Genomic DNA, 20,450 nt, shown 5'->3' with positions numbered 1-20,450 from the left:
TTTTCAATACACATCAGTCACTGAAGAATAATTTATACCTGAATAAATACAAAGAGTGCTTTATAAATAGATTCAGTTTTTTTAAAAAAATTAGTTTGAAGCGATATTTGGACCTGTTTTTATATAACTTTTGAGGACTCAAATTAAAAAGAGGAAGCATTAGTAACTTTGAACAGTAACTGCAACAGAAATTGAAACTGCGACAGAAGATTTGAGCCATGGTGCAAAGAAACAAGATGATTTAGATGATGTTACAAGAAAGTCAGAACGTTAGGAAACAAAAGTTGGAATTCTACAACATGTAAGGTCATAATGTTTTGGAATTATTGTTGTTGTGTGACAAGAAATAAGTCATAATGTTGAGAGGTAAAAGACCTGAGCTGAAGAGACCCAAGTTATAATGCTAGGAGATATGAGTTATTAAGTTTTGTTTGAAAACAAATATGTCTTACTGTTAGCAGGAAAAAGTCACAATGTTAAGACTCTTAAGTCGTAATGCCAAGAGAGGCAATTCATAATGTTTTGTGACTTAAGTTGTAACGTTAGCAGAAAGAAGTTGTTGTGTACCAAAGAAACTGTAATGATATGGAAGAAATGCTGTAGTGTTACAAGAAAGATGACTTCATGATTGGAGAGAAAAAAAAAGTTGTAATATATAAAGACGAAAGTTGTAATGGTACAAAAAGTAATGATGGATGAGTGTGGAAACATGGTTTTTGGTATTTGGTAAAATATGTTGTGATCACATACATGTTAAACAAAAAGAGAGTCAGTATGATAGTGAAAAAAATGTTTTGGGGTTGGTTCAAATTGTTACAAGAGTCAATAATTAATACTGTTAAAATCATTAAAAATAAAATACCTGTTGTCACATGTAATTTAGTACTTTATTCTGGTAATATTACACCTTAATAAAGCTTTAATCTTGTGGGAACATGACTTTATTTAATACTTTCATTTTTAAATACCTTTTTTGACAAAGTCATATGAAATGCTTGGATTTTTTATCAGTGCTGATTGTCTGTCGCTATCAATATTTTTGCTCATAATTATTTCTAATTTTAACACAGTTATAATCACTTTTGAATGGCTCATAAAGCTTAGCATTATTTGCTAACAGGGTATACTACTTTAATCCACTTTTCCATTAATGCAAGTCAGTGTTAATATTTTAAAAAACAATCTATAACTTTTATATTTGGTGGACTTGAGTACAAATAATAATGCCATATAATAAATACTTTTAGGAAGAAGTCCCATAAAAATACTACTTAGGAAAGAGAAATTAAAACCATAAACACTAAATTATATTCAAAGTATAATGCTTTGTACATGGGGCGGCCAAAGCAATACAAACCAAAAAGATGCTAACAGGAGCTTTAAGCGGGTGACGTGCGAATATTATATAAAGTGCCTGGTAGCTCTACTGTAAAAAACATCATCATTCAGTTGTTAAACTCTGGGTTAACAATGGGACAATGAAACATTTACAAAGCTGGTACAAAAAATAATCATCAAATACAGTACAGTTGTATACAAAAAAAGTTAAACGTTACCACTCCAGTAAAGTGAACATACTTTAAAATAGTTTTTATAAATGTGCTAGTTCTATGAAACTGGAAAACATTTATGAAGACTTTTGAACACACTTTGATTGTTGTTACCTGAATGTTTCAGGTGTTCAGGTGCAGTGTGTAGAATTTAGTGAAAATATTCAAGTAGACGTAGTAGAAATAGAATATGAGTGAAGGGGTGTTCCAATTCTCTGATATTTTCATTAGATATCCAATCCTTTGCTCTACTATGTATGTATCAGCCATGTTTTGACTAGTAGGTTTTATTATGAAATCACTCACTATAACAATCTAGCCAACCCTGCTATAGGGACGGCAACAGATAATAATAGTTACACTGATGTCGAACCAAACTCCCAGCAAACAGACTTCACTACATTAAACTGCATTTCATGAATAATTAGACAGCGAAGCCACATTCAGGAGCTGCATTAGCTATAAAAGCTATGATAGGCTAACATTAAAGTGTTCAAAAGCCACATACTATTGTTTCTGAATACTGTAATGTTAGCTTAACGTTAGCTTTTCATAGCTTAGCTGTCTAATCACTTCTGTAATGCCGTACACCATGGTGAAGTCTGTTTGCTGTGAATGTGTCACCCTTTTCTGACATTGGTTTATCATCACTTCGTAAAAATGTGAGAGACGAGGGATAATGATGTAGCGAGAATAGAGTGGGATCTCGCTTCGTAGGGATCTGTTTTCACCCCTTCCCCTTTGACTGTCAAATCAGAGGACCAAGAGGAAGGGAAAAGACGAAGTGGGAGGAGAAAGAGTGACAATTGCGAATGGCCCTAAGTCTAATGAGACATTTTTACAACAATCAAGTCGTAAACACTGGTTTAAGATTCCAGTTTTTGCAGTGCATACCTCAACAAGTTAACAGTATTGTTAAATATTACCATTTCTACACACTATACCTTCAAATTAACCAATTTCAAAATATTTTAACCTCAAATCTCACAAAGCAGTAACTTAAGAATCTCCTAAGAGTGTGACTTTATGAGAACTTGCTTTTTGGTGGTGTTTCTTTAATGCCCCCTGAGGAGTTTACAACCAGTCTAAGCGCAACCCGTAAAAGCAGCAAACTCGCCAACACTTGTGAGTTAAACGAGAATCAGATTAAAATCTTATCATTCACATTGTCTATGAGGGCTTGAGACTCTTTGTAGAAACATTTATTATGTTTCTGTTAGCTTCTGTTTGTCATGTTGACATTTAAGTGGGTATCAAGTATTAAAGCTTGGTTTAAAACCCCATCTTTATGGGTTTACTATGCAGTACTGTCTTAGTTTGTGACAGATGAGTGCTTCATGTTTGTTTCATAAAGTGAGCTCCTCTATGTCATCATCATTAAAGGAAGCCATGGCACGAATGGCAGGTCTGCTCTCTGCGACGTGCACCATGTTCAAAGACGACGCTGGAGGAGTGGGTGACCCTGAGCTGTAGCTGAACAGTCCTTCCCTTCTTGAACGCACCCCATTTGTAGGCGGCGGGCTGCTGAGGACCTCCGTTTTATTTGAGGAGCTCATGATGTCACTAGCAGGAGATGTCAGGGTACCAAACAGCTGCTGCATGAGGCTGGACTTCCTGTCCTTTATCCCGCCTCTATCCACCTCCTTCTCCATGTCCAGTCCTCGGAGACTAAAAACACCGATGGCTTCTAATGCTGAGTCCCGCTCGTCTGTGGCCGGAGGTGGAGGTGGAGGAAAGCCTGAAGAAGCTCTGGATGATGAATTCCCAAATGATGGCGCGTAGCTCCCAAAGGCTAAGTCGTCACTGGAGATCTGAGGCCTCAAGGCTCTCCTCCCCATTCCTGTTGTAAGAGCTCCTCCCTCCACGCCTGATCTCCTCCTCCCTCCTTCCCTGCTCCCGGCTTGTTCTTCCGGTTCTGTGAGGTCAAAGATGGACTTCTCTCCTCTCCTCTGCTCAGGAGGACGAGGAGAGGAATGCTCACCAGTGTTAGGCTCAGAAAACATGGCGTCAGCTGCTCCTTTAATGGAGAGGTCTATTTCCCGCATTTTAGCCAACAGCTGGTCTTTTTTACGCCGCGATTCCTCCACCGCTTGCTGATTTGACAGAGCCTCAAGGTTCCATCTCGACACCTCTTCCTGGACGTGTCCACGCTTTCCGATGATCCCTTCTTCCTGGATGAAGAGTGAACTCGTCCTTTTATCGTCCTCCTCTTTCTCTTTCTCCCCCAGTTTTGTTGGGGTCTTTGTTTTATCCTCTGGCATACTGGACTCAGAGTTGAGCTGCTGTTCTTCCTTCAACAACTTGTCAACCTTGTCGATATTTTTGTCTCTGTCTCTCAACTCTTGCTGTTCACCGTTTTGATGTCTTCCTTCTGTGTCCCTCTGTCTGTCGCCACTGCTGAGCTCCTGATGACATAAAATGTTTGAGAGAAAAAGATGTGAGAGAGTCAAAAAAGGGTTACAGGAAAACATGATTCCTCTTTGAGTTGAGTGGAGTGAAGATACTTTACCTTGAGTGATAAGTATTCATCAGGTGCTGGTTCACTGTACTCGTGGGCATCTGTAACAGCAGGTGGGGGTGTGGGGAAACCCAGACTGGATGGTATGTCTTTCATTTGAACGGCCTTGCTGCTGTTCCTGCTGGGGGCTAATAACCAGGACAAACAGATTATTTATCCTCAACTTGACAAACAACAACCACAGCAAATACGGCCATACCTTTCTGCTTGGTCCCATTTTCCATGTCTTTCTTTAGCATGGCTCTGGACATACGGTTTGCGTAGATGTTCTTTGTGTCCAGCTCTCTTTCCTTTTCCTGTGAAGTAAAAATATAAAAGTAGAAAAATGTAAAAACATAAAAGCAGAAAACTGTAAGTACATAAGCATTTTACTGAAGAAATATTTGGTTTGTTTTTGTCTGGACCTTGAGTTTGTTGTTCAGTCGTTCCAGATCCTCCTGCAGAGTCATGATCTCCTGCTGAGCGCTGATGGTCTTCTTCCTCTCTGCAGCCAGCTGCCTCTGGAAACTGCTGCTGCTCAGCTCCATGCTCCGCTCCAGCTCCTTCAAACACAGGGATAAAAACAAATCAAATCCCTGGTTAAAGAACTACCTCCTTGAGAATTTTCAGGTAGCTTTATACAACAGAGGAAATATGAGAAACCTTGATCTTTCGTTCTGCCTCCTGGGCCCGAACCTTCTCTTCTTCCAGCCTGCGGCTCAGCTCATCCCTCGCCCCCAGCTCTCTCTTGTCGACCAGCTTCTTCAGCCTGGCGATGGTCGCCTGACTCCTTTGCAGCTGCTCCTCGCTGTCCTTTAACCGCCGCTCGGCAGCCCGCTCCCGCTCTTGGGTGCGCCTGAGCCGTTCACGCAAAACATGAGTCTCGTTGGTGTGACGCGATAGCAGCTGGGAAATCTCGCTCTCGGTGTCGTCGTAGCGCTGCAGGGCTTTCTCTTGACGTACCTGAAGCTGCAGGAAATGAGGAAAACTATTATGTGACTGACTGTCTCTTTAAGTGTAAAACTTCAAAGGGACTTCAGGATCAGGTCTACCTGTCTGAGGACCCGGTTCTCCCTCTGCAGCTCATCAGTGCGTTGCTGAAGCTCAGCAAGCGAGTTACGCAGGTCGTTGATCTTTAACAGACGGGCTGAGAGCATCCTCTTGGTCACCAGGTCCAGGTCTTTTGGGGGTGTGGACTCTTTGCTTTGTGAACGCACTCCTCTGCAATGCTGCTGGGTTAGGGGCAGACCACCTGGGCGCAGTGGATGAGAGAGACCTCTGCGACCTGGACCACCTGTGGACAAGAGAAATGTGATGCATCAAAAAGAGACGAATGAGTCTGTTTGTCCCTGTGCCGAACCAATGTATTAAAATCTGCCTCACACTGCCCTCATCTGGACAGTCAGCATAATGACTCAGACGGTCATAAGTCCAAAGTGGATCACCTTCCTGCTCTACATACCTGTTTTGTAAAGAGGACTCCCAAAAGTCCTCTTCCCTCGCCCTCCTCTCTGAAGAGCAGGAGATGGAGTCCTGGACCTGGAGTACGCAGACAGCGAGCCCTCTGAAGCAGAGTCATAGTCCTCAGAGTAAAACGACCTGCTACTCCTGGGTCCCTCTCTGTCTGACATCCGGTCCCGATCCGGATCTGAACGCCAGGTTCTTGTTTTAGACCGGCTCTCGATAGCGTCATCTTTTTCCTCCTGGTTATTCTCCTTAAAGTCTGATTTATATTTCTGTGAAGATGATTCTCGGGAATGATTCTTTGAACTTCGGTGTGACTGGCGACTTCGATCCACGTCTCGGTTGTCTTCATGGGAGTCAGATTTGTTTTCTGATTCCATTTTGTTGTCTGTGGTTGGAGAGAAAAATGTCAGACTTTAAATCAAATATTTAAAACTTCACAAAAAACAATCTTACTTTAAAGAATGAACTTTAAATCCAAGATCAAACTCTTCAGAATAAATCCAAAGCAGTGATGAAGGTGAATGTTAGACTGGTTGTGTCTCAGCTTTTCTGTATTGTGTGCCTTGGTCACTAAGCGACGACACTTGAGGTGGAATTTTCCATGAGGCTGAATGATGTATGATATCACTACTCCACCAAGCTGCTGTTGCTGCATACAAATAACTGAGTGGCAGTAGCTCAGTCCACGGGGACTTGGGTTTGGAACTGGAGGGTTGCTAGTTCAAGTCCCAGCATGGACCAAGCTCGGATAATTTCCTGTGCACTGGTGAGGTGCCCTTGAGCGAGGTACCTCTCCCCAGCTGATCACAATCTTTGATATCATTTATGGTCTATTGTTGGTAATTCAAGCTGAAACTTTTCCACAGTTTTGAATTTTGCACAATATTTTCAAAACATCAATGGATGCTGAAGCTTCTTCAGAGAGCAACTGGTGGTTCCTTAGCAGTCAGATGTTTTAATGAACATTTGTAGTAGTGATTCTGACTCATCGCTTTCAAACACGCTTCATATGGTGTCAACTGCGTTATCTTCATGCAGTGCACTGTGTTTGTATTGTTTGTTAAATGTGTAAATAGACTCTGCCGCAAATTCTGAAATGAACCCATGTATTTGAAACATAAAAAACATCCTTGCACTTCATTTCTCTGTACTTGAATCATGGTTAATACTGAGGTGAGTGACCGAGCACAGTCTTGATGATGTTCATGTTAATGGTGTGTGTAGGTCACACTGTCATCTGGTTCCTTAATCAACCCCTTCAAGCACACTTAATGAGCAGGTTTCTATGGCAGCACCAGCACACACAGGGGCGTCACTATAAATAGAAACAGCATTATTGTGGGTCAAGCTAGGACAAAAATCCTGAATCTGATTACTGATTGGTTTTGTGGTTAATAGATCTTCAAGTACTTACTAGAAAGCTACCATCACACATCACCTCTCCGCCTCATCTATCCCTGGTTCATTTTGAAAGTGAGAAACTGGCTCTTTAGGTTCCTCAGTTTGATTTTAATTTTTGACTAACAGTGGTAGTTACTCAGGCCTTTTAACTATTTTAAGTTCATACATTTCATTATTCTTATTATTTTTACTCATTCCTGAGGTGTTCATGACTTAAATGTAATGTTTTTTTTCTCATATCTAATCTCAACATAAAGACTTTTTTTAAAACCAAGATTTTAAAGGAAGTACTGCCAAGTACTGATCGACAAATGTAAATAATAACCATTATATCTTTTTGTTCAATTAAAAGTGGGATATCTCAGGAAAAAAAGAACTATGAATACATGCCTTGAGGTATAAATCCAGAGTTACTCACCACATTGGTTGCATAATCACATCATCTCTGCTGCAAAATCTTCTTCTCCTCTCTTTAACTTTACTGTGTTTTCCGTCTTTGGAAGCTTAAATCAACCTCAATATCATTAGAGAATCTCCAGGTCACCGGATCTAGAACAACAGTGAATATACAAACAGATGCATTAAATCAATGGATTTTTTCCGGAGCAGATTTGGCTCCCCTGGCCTGCTGCTTGTGACACGAACAAGCTGATTTAAGAGCCGTCTGTTGTTGACAGATACAGTAGCTAACACCTATAAACATCAACACACAGCTCAAGCATTATTGTCACACAATAGAGGAAGAAGACTTAGCCTCATATTGTATTTAGGATTACTTACTTACCATATATTGGCCATCAAATGATTAAAATAAAGTTAGTAAAGTGAGAAATGACTTATTGACTGTTTATTATGCTAACATAGCAGCAAGTATCTCATATCAACAGGTGGGTGGTGTGCACCGTTACCTCTCATTGTATGTTCGCACTGACCTGCATGTTTCTCGTTTTTATTTATTTTAGTCCAGCAAAACTGCCCGATTAGACATTAAGCTTTCAGATAAACAGTTTCTTGCTATGACTGTATGAGCTACTGTTAGCTGTAGCTAGGAGCTAACAAGCTAACCTCAACTTAAGCTACGTAAGCTACCGTTTAATTTGAGGCGACATCGACGGACTCCGTCTGTTTCAGCAATAAAAATAAATCTTAGTACCTTTTGAAATTAGCATCCTGTAATTATCAGCCGCAGAAAAGCAACACAAAGCTCCTAAATAGTGATTTTTAGTCCACGCCTTAAGGCTTTCTCCAACACGACCGCCGACGCTGTACCATGGCAACCAGTGCTCCTCCTGCAGTACCATCTCATCACTAGAGGGGCACTGTAGTGCATGTTGTGATGAAAGTGGAGGCTGGTATTTTCGTACAACAAATACATGTCAAGGCTGTCATATACAGTTATTTTGCCTGAATTTTTTATGCATGGTGTAAAAGTATGATTTTTGAATACTTCCTCTCTATTCTTTGTTTATGTTAAACGTGCAATGAGAATTAAAACATCCAATAATAAAGCTTATATATCTGTCTCGGCAAACTGTCATCTTTATTCTAAAGGAGAGGCTCTATATGCTTATACCCCACTTTTCATACCGTTTCTATTTCTTTTTTTTACTCACTCTTTTTTTTTTTTTTTTTTTTTTACCTTGTGACCACAGTCTGTGCTGTTGGGTTCTTTTGCTGCCTAGGTTCTCCTCTACAGCTGCTGATTTTTTTATGTTTTTGCTGTACATTTTGAGTTGGTACCACTTGATAACGTTTTACTATGGCACTATCTGAAAGCTGGCTCTTGTTGTTTAGTATTTTGTAAACTAACGTCTTGAATGTGGTATATGAAAAAGTATATTATTATTATTATTATTATTATTATTATTATTATTATTATTATTATTATTGTTATTATTATTATTATTATTATTATTATTATTATTATTATTATTATTATTATTATTATTATCATCATCATCATCATCATTATTATTATTATTATTATTATTATTATTATTATTATTATTATTATTATTATTATTATTATTATTATTATAATCAGCTGCAGCTGACTCTGCATTCATAGTTCTGGAAATCTGATTAAAGCCAAAGCTATGCTGCAATTAGCCATCCAACTACCTGATCAGACGCCATTTGTAACATCAAAGGTGACCCAAAGGACTACATTTCCCTGTAATCAACTATGCTGCAGCTACCTGACCTATAAGTGTTTGGAAGAGGTTATCTGCGTCAAGTTAACAAACGTAAGGTAACACACTCAGAAAGGAAATGTGTTTATCTCTTTAAAAATAAATCTGCAAATATGTTTAAAATATTCTTACAAATAACAAAACAGTTAATGAGGTGATACAAATTTGAGAAAATATTTTTTTATTTATTCATTTATAAAATATATATACATATTTAGAGAGATTAATTGTTGTTGTCGAAAACGTACCAAAAATATCTTTGACACCAAAAAGTGCAGACAAAAAAACCTCAAAACCAAATCCCACCGGAAATTTGCCTCGTGCCCTAATTTTCGCGGCAGCACCCTGCACAGGAGGTGTTATAATTTGAAAAGCCTAACCGGAAGTCTGGTGATTTACATGACTCCTGCTGCTCCTGAGCGTTGAGAATCTGCGGTCAGCAGTTCAGACGCACGCTGTATTATTATCATGGCTCAGTTTGAACACCAGGGACGCGTTTCATCACTCGTGTACTGACACAATCTGGAGTTTGAAAGTCTGGACACCGTTTTGGAGGATTCGCCGCCACCGTGCAATTTGTTTGTCGCCTGTCAGTCTCACAGAAATTTGGGATTAAAATGGTCATCAAGGTTTACATTGCCTCCTCTTCTGCGTCTGTAGCGGTGAGTATTTGCAAATCTGTTTTTACAGTGATGCACGAAATGAGTGCATTCAAAATACAACTTAATGCTCCTAAAAAAAGACTCGAATAGTCTGTGTCATTATGTAACAGGGTTGTGAGTGCGTCTGTTGGAGAGTTCACGAGCAGTGAAAGTAATCAGCATCACTCAGACATGCTGGCAGGGCTGTTAATCATTGACTGGGATGCACAAGTCTGATTGGCAGGGTTGACTTTGTATTTCTTATGGGCTAATAATCTGCACATAAAGCATTTTTAGCAGAATTATCTTTAAAAAAACAGGATTTGCAGTTTTTATTTTTTTTTATTCCCACCTCAAATGAAGCCTATAGATTTCCAGTTATGATCGACAGCTATTTTTAATCGTACATTCAGCTTTATTTAACACACAACAGGAAGATTAAACAGAGAAAAGCCTGTATTGTGGTTCAAAGCTTTCAGGTTTACTTTGAACCACGAGGAGCAGCTACAGGTGCACCTGAATAGCCCTTTCATCTACCTTGAGCTGACTTAAAACACTGTTAAATGCAGGATAATGAAATTCAGAAGTGACATTTTGCATTGTGTGCACTCTTTGGAGGATTAAATGTGTCGTTAAATTGCAAAAAAAATAAAAAAAAAATAAAAGGATTTTTAGAGTATATTTGAATATTTGGAGGTTTTGCTGCCTATTGAAGGCAACTTTTGGTGTGTTTTTATCACTTGATATTTAATAATCCTTTGATTTATTGCAGTCTGTATAAAGTCCATGCAGGAAATTGTCCGCCAAGACTCCTACATGAATTCTAAGAGTCTTAGGTAACGGGGCAAATGAGTAATTCATTTATTTACTCGAGCTGCACAATCTTTGAGCGTTTACATAGCGGTTATTTTTAACTCTATGACACATACATTCAGACCTCTCTCTTTCCCACACAAACACAAAGAGCACAGCCCTGCACCACTCTCTAACAGGCCGAACGAACGGGTCAGAGATGTGAGCGTGGTGGAGCTCATGTGAATGTAATTCACTCTGAAATGCTTTCAGTCCAGTTTCATGTGATTGGATAAATAAGGGAAGGTGAGGCTGGACACATCGGCTGAGTTAGAGACCAGAGGATGTGTGTGAGTTACAAAACAAGAGACAGGGAGGGAAGAGATAAAATCCAGGGATGAAATGTAAGCAGAGAAAGATGGATGAAATCATCTAAAGAGTACACTGTCCCATAAAAATGAGCAGTGCAGCACAACAACAGCAGATTAGTGGGGCGGAAATCATCAACGCTGAATGAATGAAGTGCAAATTAGGTTATGCCCCCACTCCTCTGTGGCTTTTTACGATCAGTCCCCTCAGATTTTGATTTTCCACTCTGTTTTCAAACTCTTAACTATTATAAATGTTTTTAATAAAAAATATATATAGTCTTCTAAAGAAAATCTTGTAATCTGACATATTATTCTAAGATCAGAAAGCACATCAGCCTCTCAGTTTCAAGGACTATCACATGAATCAAATTCAGTTTTCTTGCAGGAGGAGCACCGTAAGAGTTTTATTTATTATTTTGTCCTCAGGTTAGCTGTAATTTACTTATTCTTCTGTAGTAATCCCTGTCTTTTAGTCTCCCTTTGTTCTGTTCCCAGCTGAGATGGGAGGATTACCCGCAAATTAATCCCCCTACATTTTAGAAAGTGCTCCCAAACAATGCGTCATATACTGTAATGAGTGTTTGTATTGTCGTAACCCCCCCACACACACACACAATCTGAACTCATCCATCCCCTAACACGCACTCTGGCTCACCCTTACTAGGGGCACCTCCTGCATTATTTACTTTCTCTCTATCTCTCTCTGCCTGTCAGCTCAGAGGAAGGTCGTATCATTTAGACTTCACCAAAAAAGCAGCAATATGACAAACAGAAACAACTCTTAGAGTGACTCTATATATAATTTTAACCTCCGAACGGACCATGCAAAGCTATTCTACAGCCACGCAGACAGATTATCTGCTTTTGTCTGTGTTGGGATGTGCCAGCCCAGAACAATCACTTACTGTCTTTAAGGTGAAAACAAAGGCTCCATTGTCTCTTTGTTGCATCAATGGTAAGATAATGGACATACAGCATGTTTACACACAGGCTTAAAGGGAAGAGAGCGTCACATTTTTACTCTTTAATTCAATGCGCATGGAAATAATTTTCTCTTAAGGAAAATTCCAAGAAAATTCAGTTCTGAGTACCAGGTAACAACTGATGCTTCAGTTACATCTGCCCATCCCAGACCTCAACATTCTTCTCCCCAGCAACAGTTTCCAGCTCCTTCTGAGGGATCCCAAACCAGATTGGATATATAATCCCTCCACCGGGCTTGGGGGCCTCCTCCTAAAAGATCATCAGATTTGATTTCAATTGCAATTCTTGGATATTTATGATTTTCACAATATTAGTTTGCTTTCTTAGCACCACACCATGTGAAAACAATAAATGATGGTGGTCTGCAGACTGTATCAGGAGCCATATTTTCCCATAAAATGCACATCGCATGAGTCAGAGAGAAACATTTCACCCTCTGCTAAAGAAAAATTGTAATTTTTTTCCAATCCAGTTTATAAACAAATAATTAAATGAAGAATTTCAATAAAAAAAAGACTTTTTGACAAAGAATCCTGATTTTAAAAGTGTGAAACAACCAATCCTGATATATTGTATTTCATTTTTTTCTCTGACCCATAGCAAACCGTACAAAATAGATGTAAACATGTATTTAAGTTGAAAGCTCCTGTAAAGGCCTTCTGGTTAGCATTGATTTTGGCCCACTGTGATTAGAACAGTAGTTCGTTTTAGCTTTTGCCTTGAATTTTGAAAGGACGGCTTATCCCTTTTAGACTGGATGCAACATAAGCATGTTTGTCTCTCCGGATGCGACATGTAGATCATTTTAGACGGTGTCATCCATCTTAACGCCCATTTATGCCCAACATTAAATATGGAGCCTTCTGTCCATGCTCTATGTTCATTTCATGTATTGGTTAACAGCTGTGCCAGAATAAAAGGCATATGGATCGTATATGACCAGTGACATTGTTTAAAAGGGATGTTTACATTTTTGAATGTAAAGGAAGTATGGGTCTTAAGCTGTCAAAAAGCTGGTTGTGAAAAAATAAGAAAATGTTGAAACCATCTGACCTAGACGTTGCATCCAGCCTCAAAGGTGTAAATGTGTCTGAACGATAAGAGGGGTAGAAATGTGGAGAGAGAGACAGAGATGGGCCCTAAATCATGCTGGCACCAAGAATTAATCTTGCGACAGTGTGTCTCCATACATGAACTGTTAACTCTACAACAGGTGTGTCTTCACACCTCAGGGTCTTGTTTATGTGGATCATGAGATTGAGAGGCAGATTGGTAGCTCGTCTGCAGTAACTTGGCATTTTGCTGGACTGAGCTGGAAGGCAAACCTCTCAATTTACATCAGATTCAACCCTCACTTGTGGTCATGAGCTCTTGGTTTCTATCTGAAAGAATGAGGTCACGGATACAAGCAACTGAAAAGAGTTTTGTCTGAAGGGTCAGCCTTAGAGATCAGGAGCTGGGACATCAGGAGGGAGCTTAGAGTATAGCCACTGTTCCTTCACATCAAAAGTTGAGGTGGTTCAGACTCTTGATGTGATGCCTCCTGAGCCCTCTTTCCACCATATGGTCTGGTATGGATCAGTAGAGTTTGGAAAAAGGTTGGTCCAATAAAGCCTGATCCTTTTTTGAGATTCCACAGCCAATTGTGCCCTTCTTGGTAGGTGACACCATAGCAGCACGACACAGTGTACCCGGCTAAGAAAAATGTGACAAAGTAAACTGGGAGGAGTAAAAAAGAGCAAGCTGTTTGGTGACACCATTGCCCAAACAAAAATGAAGTTATCTTCACTAAGTCCACTGGAGATTTCAACATGGCACCCCATGTTTTATGTCTGGCACCCCAACAAAAGAGTACCATCAACCATTAGGACGGTACAGGTCGGTATTTTGGGGACCTGTCCTGGTTTTGGGGGCTGTTTACATGACAACTGTTTCAGGGTGAAACACAAAAGTTTTGTTGCGTTTCAGCCTCTCGTTTGCACGGAAAAGGCGTTTCAGCTGACCTAAACGCAAACTTTTGAAAACAGCCTCCAGAGTGGGATTTTTCTGAAATGCTTCCGACACCGTTGCCGTGTAAACAGTAAGCCGGCGTTTTTAGTGGAAACACTGACGTCACATTCCGCTTTGCGTGCGCACACAACAGGACAAGAGTACTGTTGTTACGATCGTCGCAAACTACCATGTTGTGCTTGTGCTGCCCAATCTGCTGACTGTCTTTCAACAAAATGTGCATCTGTTGCTCCACTTTTTAACTTAGTATTCCCCAATACACGAGAAGATCGGCTCAACTCTACTTCAGTGGAGATCTGCCAAAAGCGGCTTCCAGACGAGGCAGTTATAGCACCACCTACAGGCCTGGCATGCTTACTACAGCGTTTTCAGTCCATCAGTGTTTCAGTCTAACCGAACTGAGCCACACTGCTTGGTGGAAACAGCTCTGGAGGCCTCACTTTGTAGTTGTTCCAGCCTTGTCTGACTTGGAAGGGGCTGCAGGGTAGACTAAGAAGTTGGTGGTGGGATTATGTATTCTATCTGGTCCGGGCATGTCTTGGGACTCCCTGGGAGGAGCTGGAAAGAGAGAGATGACTGGGTTTATGTGTATGGACTGCTGCCCCATGCCCCAACCACAGACGTCTATACCAGGCTTAAGTTTTAACACCAACATGGTTCAGGTTTTACTTTCAGCCTGATCCAAAACAGGCTGAAAACTCCTTATTGGAGCTTTAAATCTGAGAGTGAAGAGACGTGGACTGAGTTCAACACTTTCCCATCCGTGGGAGTTTTCTGTCTTCTATAAATATCCTCAGATCTTTTTCCTTCTCATCACTCAAAAACATTTGTTCACACACACACACACACACACACACACACACACACACACACACACACACACACACACACACACACACACAATCACACACACACACACACACACACACACACACACACAACATCCCAGATCATGTAGGACCATCCCACTGGGAGCTGTTGCATCTGTTTAAAGCCCCGAAGTGGAAAAGAGGGAACCAAATGTCTGAATTCAGTGCAATCAGATTCAAAATGAGAAAGATTCATCAACAAATAATTAATCAAAGATAATTAATTAAGCTTTAAATCTCATCAACTGTATTATACAAGGTCACAGGATACTGTCTTCAGAGCTAATCTCTTCAACTAATCAATAATCCGTCCTAATGTCCCAGTTACTGATGGAGCTGCTCTGCAGAGAGTGAAAGAGACACCGGGCTGTTATTCAGAGAGTGTCAGCTTTCCTTTTAATATTACAGGAGTGTGTTTATGATCCCTACACACTAAAGTATGGTGTGGTATCATGTGTCTGGATGCATCTTCCTTTCTCATTTATTTCCTCCTCTCCAGGTGAAAAAGCATCAGCAAGCCGTTGTGGGATTCCTCGAGGCCAATCGAATCAGCTTCCAGGAAGTAGACATCACCATGATGGAGGAGCAGAGGCTGTGGATGTACCAAAACATCCCCAAAGACAAGCAGCCGGAGAAAGGCAACCCACTGCCTCCTCAGATCTTCAATGACGATCGTTACTGTGGGGTACGGTCACCTTGTCTGTCTTTAAAACTGCACTTTCACACCGACCTGTGCACACCTGAGAGGATCACTTAGCTCACGTAGGTAGAATGCATAGCTGAATGAGTCAGAGCTCGCCAGTTTATGTCCTCCACTGAGTTTGCATGCTCCTCTGTAATCCCGTCGTAATCCAGTTTCACGGACGGGGCAGATTATCTGCTCCTCCTGCCGTCACTCTCACTGGCCAAGGTAATCCAACGTTACTCCCCAATGTCATGGTTGTTGAATTATATTTAAAGCAGCAGTATCTGGGAGGATGTGAGCAGCCATCCTTCAAACTCCTGCAGATTATGTAACATCCTCTTCTTGTTTTTTCTCCAAGGACTATGAAGACTTCTTCCAGTCAAAGGAGGACAACGCTGTGTTTGCATTCCTCAGGCTCAGCTCCAGACCGTCAGTGAAAGTAAGAGAGATGTATAAGAGCTGTAACACACTCACAAAGAAATGCATACACACAGATTTATCACAGATAAAGCATGTAAATAACCAAGTGTTCCATCTCTATTTCATTTCCTCTCCTCTCCTTAGGACTCTGAGTCATAGCCTGGGTCAAACTGCTGGTACACGATGTTCGGGAACCTTCAAACATTTGGACTAAAGCACTTCCTGTTCCTTCTGCTGCCATGCCAGCATGTTGCCAAACTGCAGACGCCCTCAGATGTCAACATGAACGACTCCTCCTGACTTTAAAGACATTCCACCTGAGTTACCAAAAAGAGTCTGATCCTCAGGAGACCCCTATGAATGAAACTATAACACAAACTGTCAGTAGCATCATTTCTGTGCAAGCTAAAAGACGTATGTAGCAGCTTTTATATCAGTCGCACAAGTCACCTACAGTGAATACACACCTGCAGGATCATGTATGTGTGTGTGCATGCCTTAGTGTGTTTGTGTCTCAATCAGCAGCTGTTAATGAAGGCTGTATTTAAAGACAGAACCAGAGGGGCAGTGCTTAACCCCTGTGTGTGTGTGTGTATGTGTTTACATGTTGTTAGACAGCGTTCCCAGAGGTGACAGACACACAGCTCACCGGGAAGCAGATGAGACCAAGTGCTTACAATCCTAAAACGCACAACGTGAGGAAAATCATCAACACAGCCTTCATCTGGTTTCTACAGAAGAGGACTAGAGCCACTAATAAAAAACATTTTTGGTTTGGTTTAGTTCAGTTAGAAAAAATAATGAAGCCAGATATCAGAAAACATCAGAGCTTGAAGATTAAAGTCAGGATTTTGAAGAAAAAGTCTGAATTCTGGCATTTTCATAAAAAGTATGATTCTATACGAGTCATACTTTCATATTTACTTTTAGGGTTTTAGGATTCCAAGAAGAAAAGGTAATTAGACTTAGATTAAAGCCATAATTCTAATGAAATTGCACAATTGAAAAAAAAAACTCAGAATTTAAAGGACCATCATACTTTAAAATCATAATAATGATCAACGTCTCAAAGTGCTTTGATGCCATTTGCACTACTTCTTTTTTCTCATTATCCTGACTTTGTCTAAAAACTCTGAGAAAAATTACTATTTTAGTTTAAAGTCAGAATTATCAGATTAGAGAAAAAATTCGGACATACCAACATTATTGACAAAAATTTGACTTTTTGACAGAACTCTGTGGAAAATAAAGAGTTTATTTTTAATCTGGGTTTTGAATATTCTAAAAATTCTGAATAAAATCTTTTAGACTTTGTTCTTGATACCCTGACTTTATCAAAATTCATGATTCTGGGATTAAACTTAGAATTCTGACAATTTTGCCACATCACTGACTTCAAACTCAGATTTCTGCAAAGAAGTCAGAATATTTCTCTAAACTAAAAGTTTTTAAGAATTCTGGCCTCAGTCTTAGAAAAAAGACTTAAATACCTAAATTAAGATTTTATGTAAAAAAAATATTATTTTGATTTGAAGTTAGTATGATCAGATCAACACAAGCTTTATAAAAGTTTGCCAAAATTTGGGTTTGAGAGAAAAGCGGAACTGGTATTCAAAGTCAGAATTGTGATTTTTGTTATATAATCTTGACTTCAATCTCAGAATTAGAATTCTGAAAAAACTATCTTAAGTATTAATGTGGAAATTATTCAAATAAAGTTAGTTTTTAAAAAAAAAAAGCCCAGCTTAAATCTAGAAAGACAGAATGGGGAATAGAAGAACAGAACTTCTTTGCATCTTGAATTAGGCTTTGTTTTTAGTAGAACTTGGACTCCAGTCTCAGAGTTGAAGAGTCCAAGAAAAATCTGATTTCTGAGGGGGAAAAAGCCAGAATGTGTCTTCAATCACAGAGGTTTTTGTCTTCACTTCGAACTTTAATCTCAGAATTAAGAATCTAATATCAGAAATGTGACTTTGAAGTCAAAATAGAATTTTAAAAAATATCAGATGAATTTCAATTTTTCTATTTTACTTGACTCCCTATAATTGTTTTCAGTACCCTTCACTTTTTCTTATGTTTCACACTAAATTGTAGACCTTGTGCTTTTTACTTTACACTGCCACACTGGCTTCATGGAAGTCAAATTTGGACGTTCCTCTGCATATTTTACAACGTCTGCATATACATAAAAAAACACCATAATCACAAATAAGGTTATTTTTCTCTCGTGATGTTGAATATATAAATCAAATTTAAAATCTAAGCCGTTTTCTAATCACAGAGATGCACTTTAGATTTTTCTAACACACAGGAGTAAGCAGAGCATTTGCACTGACTATTTTAAGCCACAGATTTAATCCACAGTTGGTGAAGCAGCAGGACGATGTTGAAGGATTGACTCAGAATAAACAACATGCTGGGTTTATTATATTCATGAGCCCTGTGTCACAGAAGAATATGATTGAGATGTATTCCTTGTTGGTCTTTTCCAAGGATTTATAAAAAATGAAAAATGTAGATTATAAACTGCTTAATATTCTGACTGAGACGTGCACAGCATGGTTAAATCAAGGTCAAATGGGCAGACTTTATTCCAGGAGAAGGAGCACACTCTAAGGATTAATATTCCAGCCTTATAGCACACATGACAGGGTAGAAATGATGATTATCCCTGTTCTCTCTCCAACACACCAGCACTTTCCTCTGTAAACTCTAATCCCTCTAAGATTCCTGTTTGTTTACACGTGAAGGACACGGATAACTGACCACTCCTCCTGAAGACCGTGCCATGTGTCATGTTCACTCAGCACACAGAAGACATCACACTAACTGCTGACTTTGACCATGTACCTTTTCTGCTGAGTTGTATCCTCATTTATTGTGAAATCATGTGATGTCTATGTTATAATTTTGTGAATGGACCCTTCCAAGCCTGTTGAATCACAAACTGACTAAATGTACTTTGGTAAACCTCTGACTCTGACTCTTTTATGGATACTTGTGATGATTTTTTTTTTTGCTTTGTTTTGATTGTTTCACACTATTTTACACAATCTTGGGCTGTAGGATGTATTAAAAATGGACACACAGATGAAAGATATCTCAAAATCCCACCAGAGGAAAGTTACATTTTGTTAAATACAGATTTTGTTCCTAGAAATATTCCCTTTTGATTTCTCTAAGGGTCACAAAGTCATTAACGCTTTTTTACAATACTAACTTACTTGACTTATCTGATTGCTTATATTTTTGTTTCATTTGGCTGCACACAGCTGAGCTAATGTTAGAGTGAGCTCAGTTTGTAGCCTTTCCTGACCTCAGGTTTTTGCTGCAGGGCTATCAAAAACGTATCCTCAACACTAAACTGCTCTATTTTAATTTTTAATGGTTTTGACCACCTCAGCATTGATGTGCTTTAAACATTTAGACCACTTCTTCTGGTGGCGACTGAAACTTGTAAAAGTTTCTTTGGGGGTTATTCGAGGTTCAAGCTGGAGCTGGACCCATTTCACATTGTATGACCGAAGTGAATTTTGTTTTGTGGGCTCAAACAAACCTGAATGATTGATCCTGTGGAGCCCCTCAGTGTGCCCCAATGCCCTGAATGAGGTGTAATGTCACTTCTCATCAGTTGTACGTTGTACATATCTGTGTCAGTAATGATTTACTCAGACATCAATATGTGCTTAACACACTGTCCTCTCCGTAACTCTCGTCCCTTTGCTTTGTTTCGAGAGAAGACTGAGGTTAGTAGGTTTATTACCTCTTTCACTAAAGGTCTGGAACACCTGATCCTAACCTTTGAGACCTTTTTTTAAAATCAATACGGTACATGTCAGACCACACGACTGATGTCATGCTGGGGAAAGATCTTTCTTACCTTTTTTTATTCTGATATCTTCACTGAGTGAAAAATTAGGATGTTTCAAGAGGGAAGAATCAGGAAACTAGCTGAAATTGACTAGAGGTATTGTTCCTTTCAGCAGGCGGCAAATAAATAAATAAATAAATAAATAAAACTCAACACAAACCAATTTTCTTCCAGAGGCTTTAAGAGAAAGTCTGGACTTCAGTCAGGACAAATTCGAAAACAAATTTTCAATTTGGATGCAGTTAGTTAAACTTGGGGCTACACGATGGCACAGGGGTTAGCACTGTTACTGGGTCCTGGTTTGATTCCCTAGCCAGGTTGCCTGATCGCTCTAAATTGCTTCCAGATGGAGCGTGTGCTTGAATGGTTATCTTCTTCTATGTATCGGTTTTACATCGGAAACCATTCCTGGGTCAACCCTCCCCATTTATACGAACATGGGATCTGTACTTATGAGAAAACTGGTTTTTGACCCCCCTACTGGCCACGTTTCTGCCAGAAAATGGGTACAGGATTAAGGATAGACCTCAATATTTGAGAGCTTGTGGTATGAGAAAAAACAGTATTGAGCTCCAGGAAGGTAACCCTGCTTGTAACACCTCAAGGCCCCATAAATAGTATGGAAGGTAAAACTTTGTTCATCAGACCCCTCTTCTTTGATACCAGTTCTGGACCATGAGGGAAAAAAATCTCTACAAAG

General features: G+C 39.6%; 2 protein-coding genes across 2 annotated transcripts; one reads left to right on the top strand and one right to left on the bottom strand.

The window, feature by feature from the left end:
- Window positions 1-5: 5 nt before the first annotated feature.
- lca5 (lebercilin LCA5) lies at window positions 6-8,203 on the bottom strand. The gene is made up of 9 exons (XM_074685944.1): window positions 8,069-8,203; window positions 7,334-7,464; window positions 5,510-5,899; window positions 5,100-5,341; window positions 4,711-5,016; window positions 4,473-4,610; window positions 4,268-4,364; window positions 4,060-4,196; window positions 6-3,955 (listed from the first exon to the last, which is right to left on the bottom strand). The coding sequence occupies exons 3-9, from the start codon at window positions 5,889-5,891 to the stop codon at window positions 2,897-2,899; spliced, it is 2,361 nt and encodes a 786-aa protein (XP_074542045.1). The 5' UTR covers window positions 5,892-5,899; window positions 7,334-7,464; window positions 8,069-8,203; the 3' UTR covers window positions 6-2,896.
- A 1,274-nt stretch (window positions 8,204-9,477) lies between these two features.
- On the top strand, window positions 9,478-18,847 carry sh3bgrl2 (SH3 domain binding glutamate-rich protein like 2). The gene is made up of 4 exons (XM_074685946.1): window positions 9,478-9,769; window positions 15,274-15,459; window positions 15,818-15,898; window positions 16,024-18,847. The coding sequence occupies exons 1-4, from the start codon at window positions 9,725-9,727 to the stop codon at window positions 16,036-16,038; spliced, it is 327 nt and encodes a 108-aa protein (XP_074542047.1). The 5' UTR covers window positions 9,478-9,724; the 3' UTR covers window positions 16,039-18,847.
- The last annotated feature ends 1,603 nt before the right edge of the window (window positions 18,848-20,450 follow it).

Source organism: Halichoeres trimaculatus, unplaced genomic scaffold (assembly GCF_033239565.1).
Source record: "Halichoeres trimaculatus isolate MK-OKI-2021-1 unplaced genomic scaffold, fHalTri1.1 fHalTri1_scaffold_13, whole genome shotgun sequence".
Taxonomy (NCBI): domain Eukaryota; kingdom Metazoa; phylum Chordata; class Actinopteri; order Labriformes; family Labridae; genus Halichoeres; species Halichoeres trimaculatus.
This window is presented reverse-complemented; position numbering and strand designations above follow the sequence as displayed.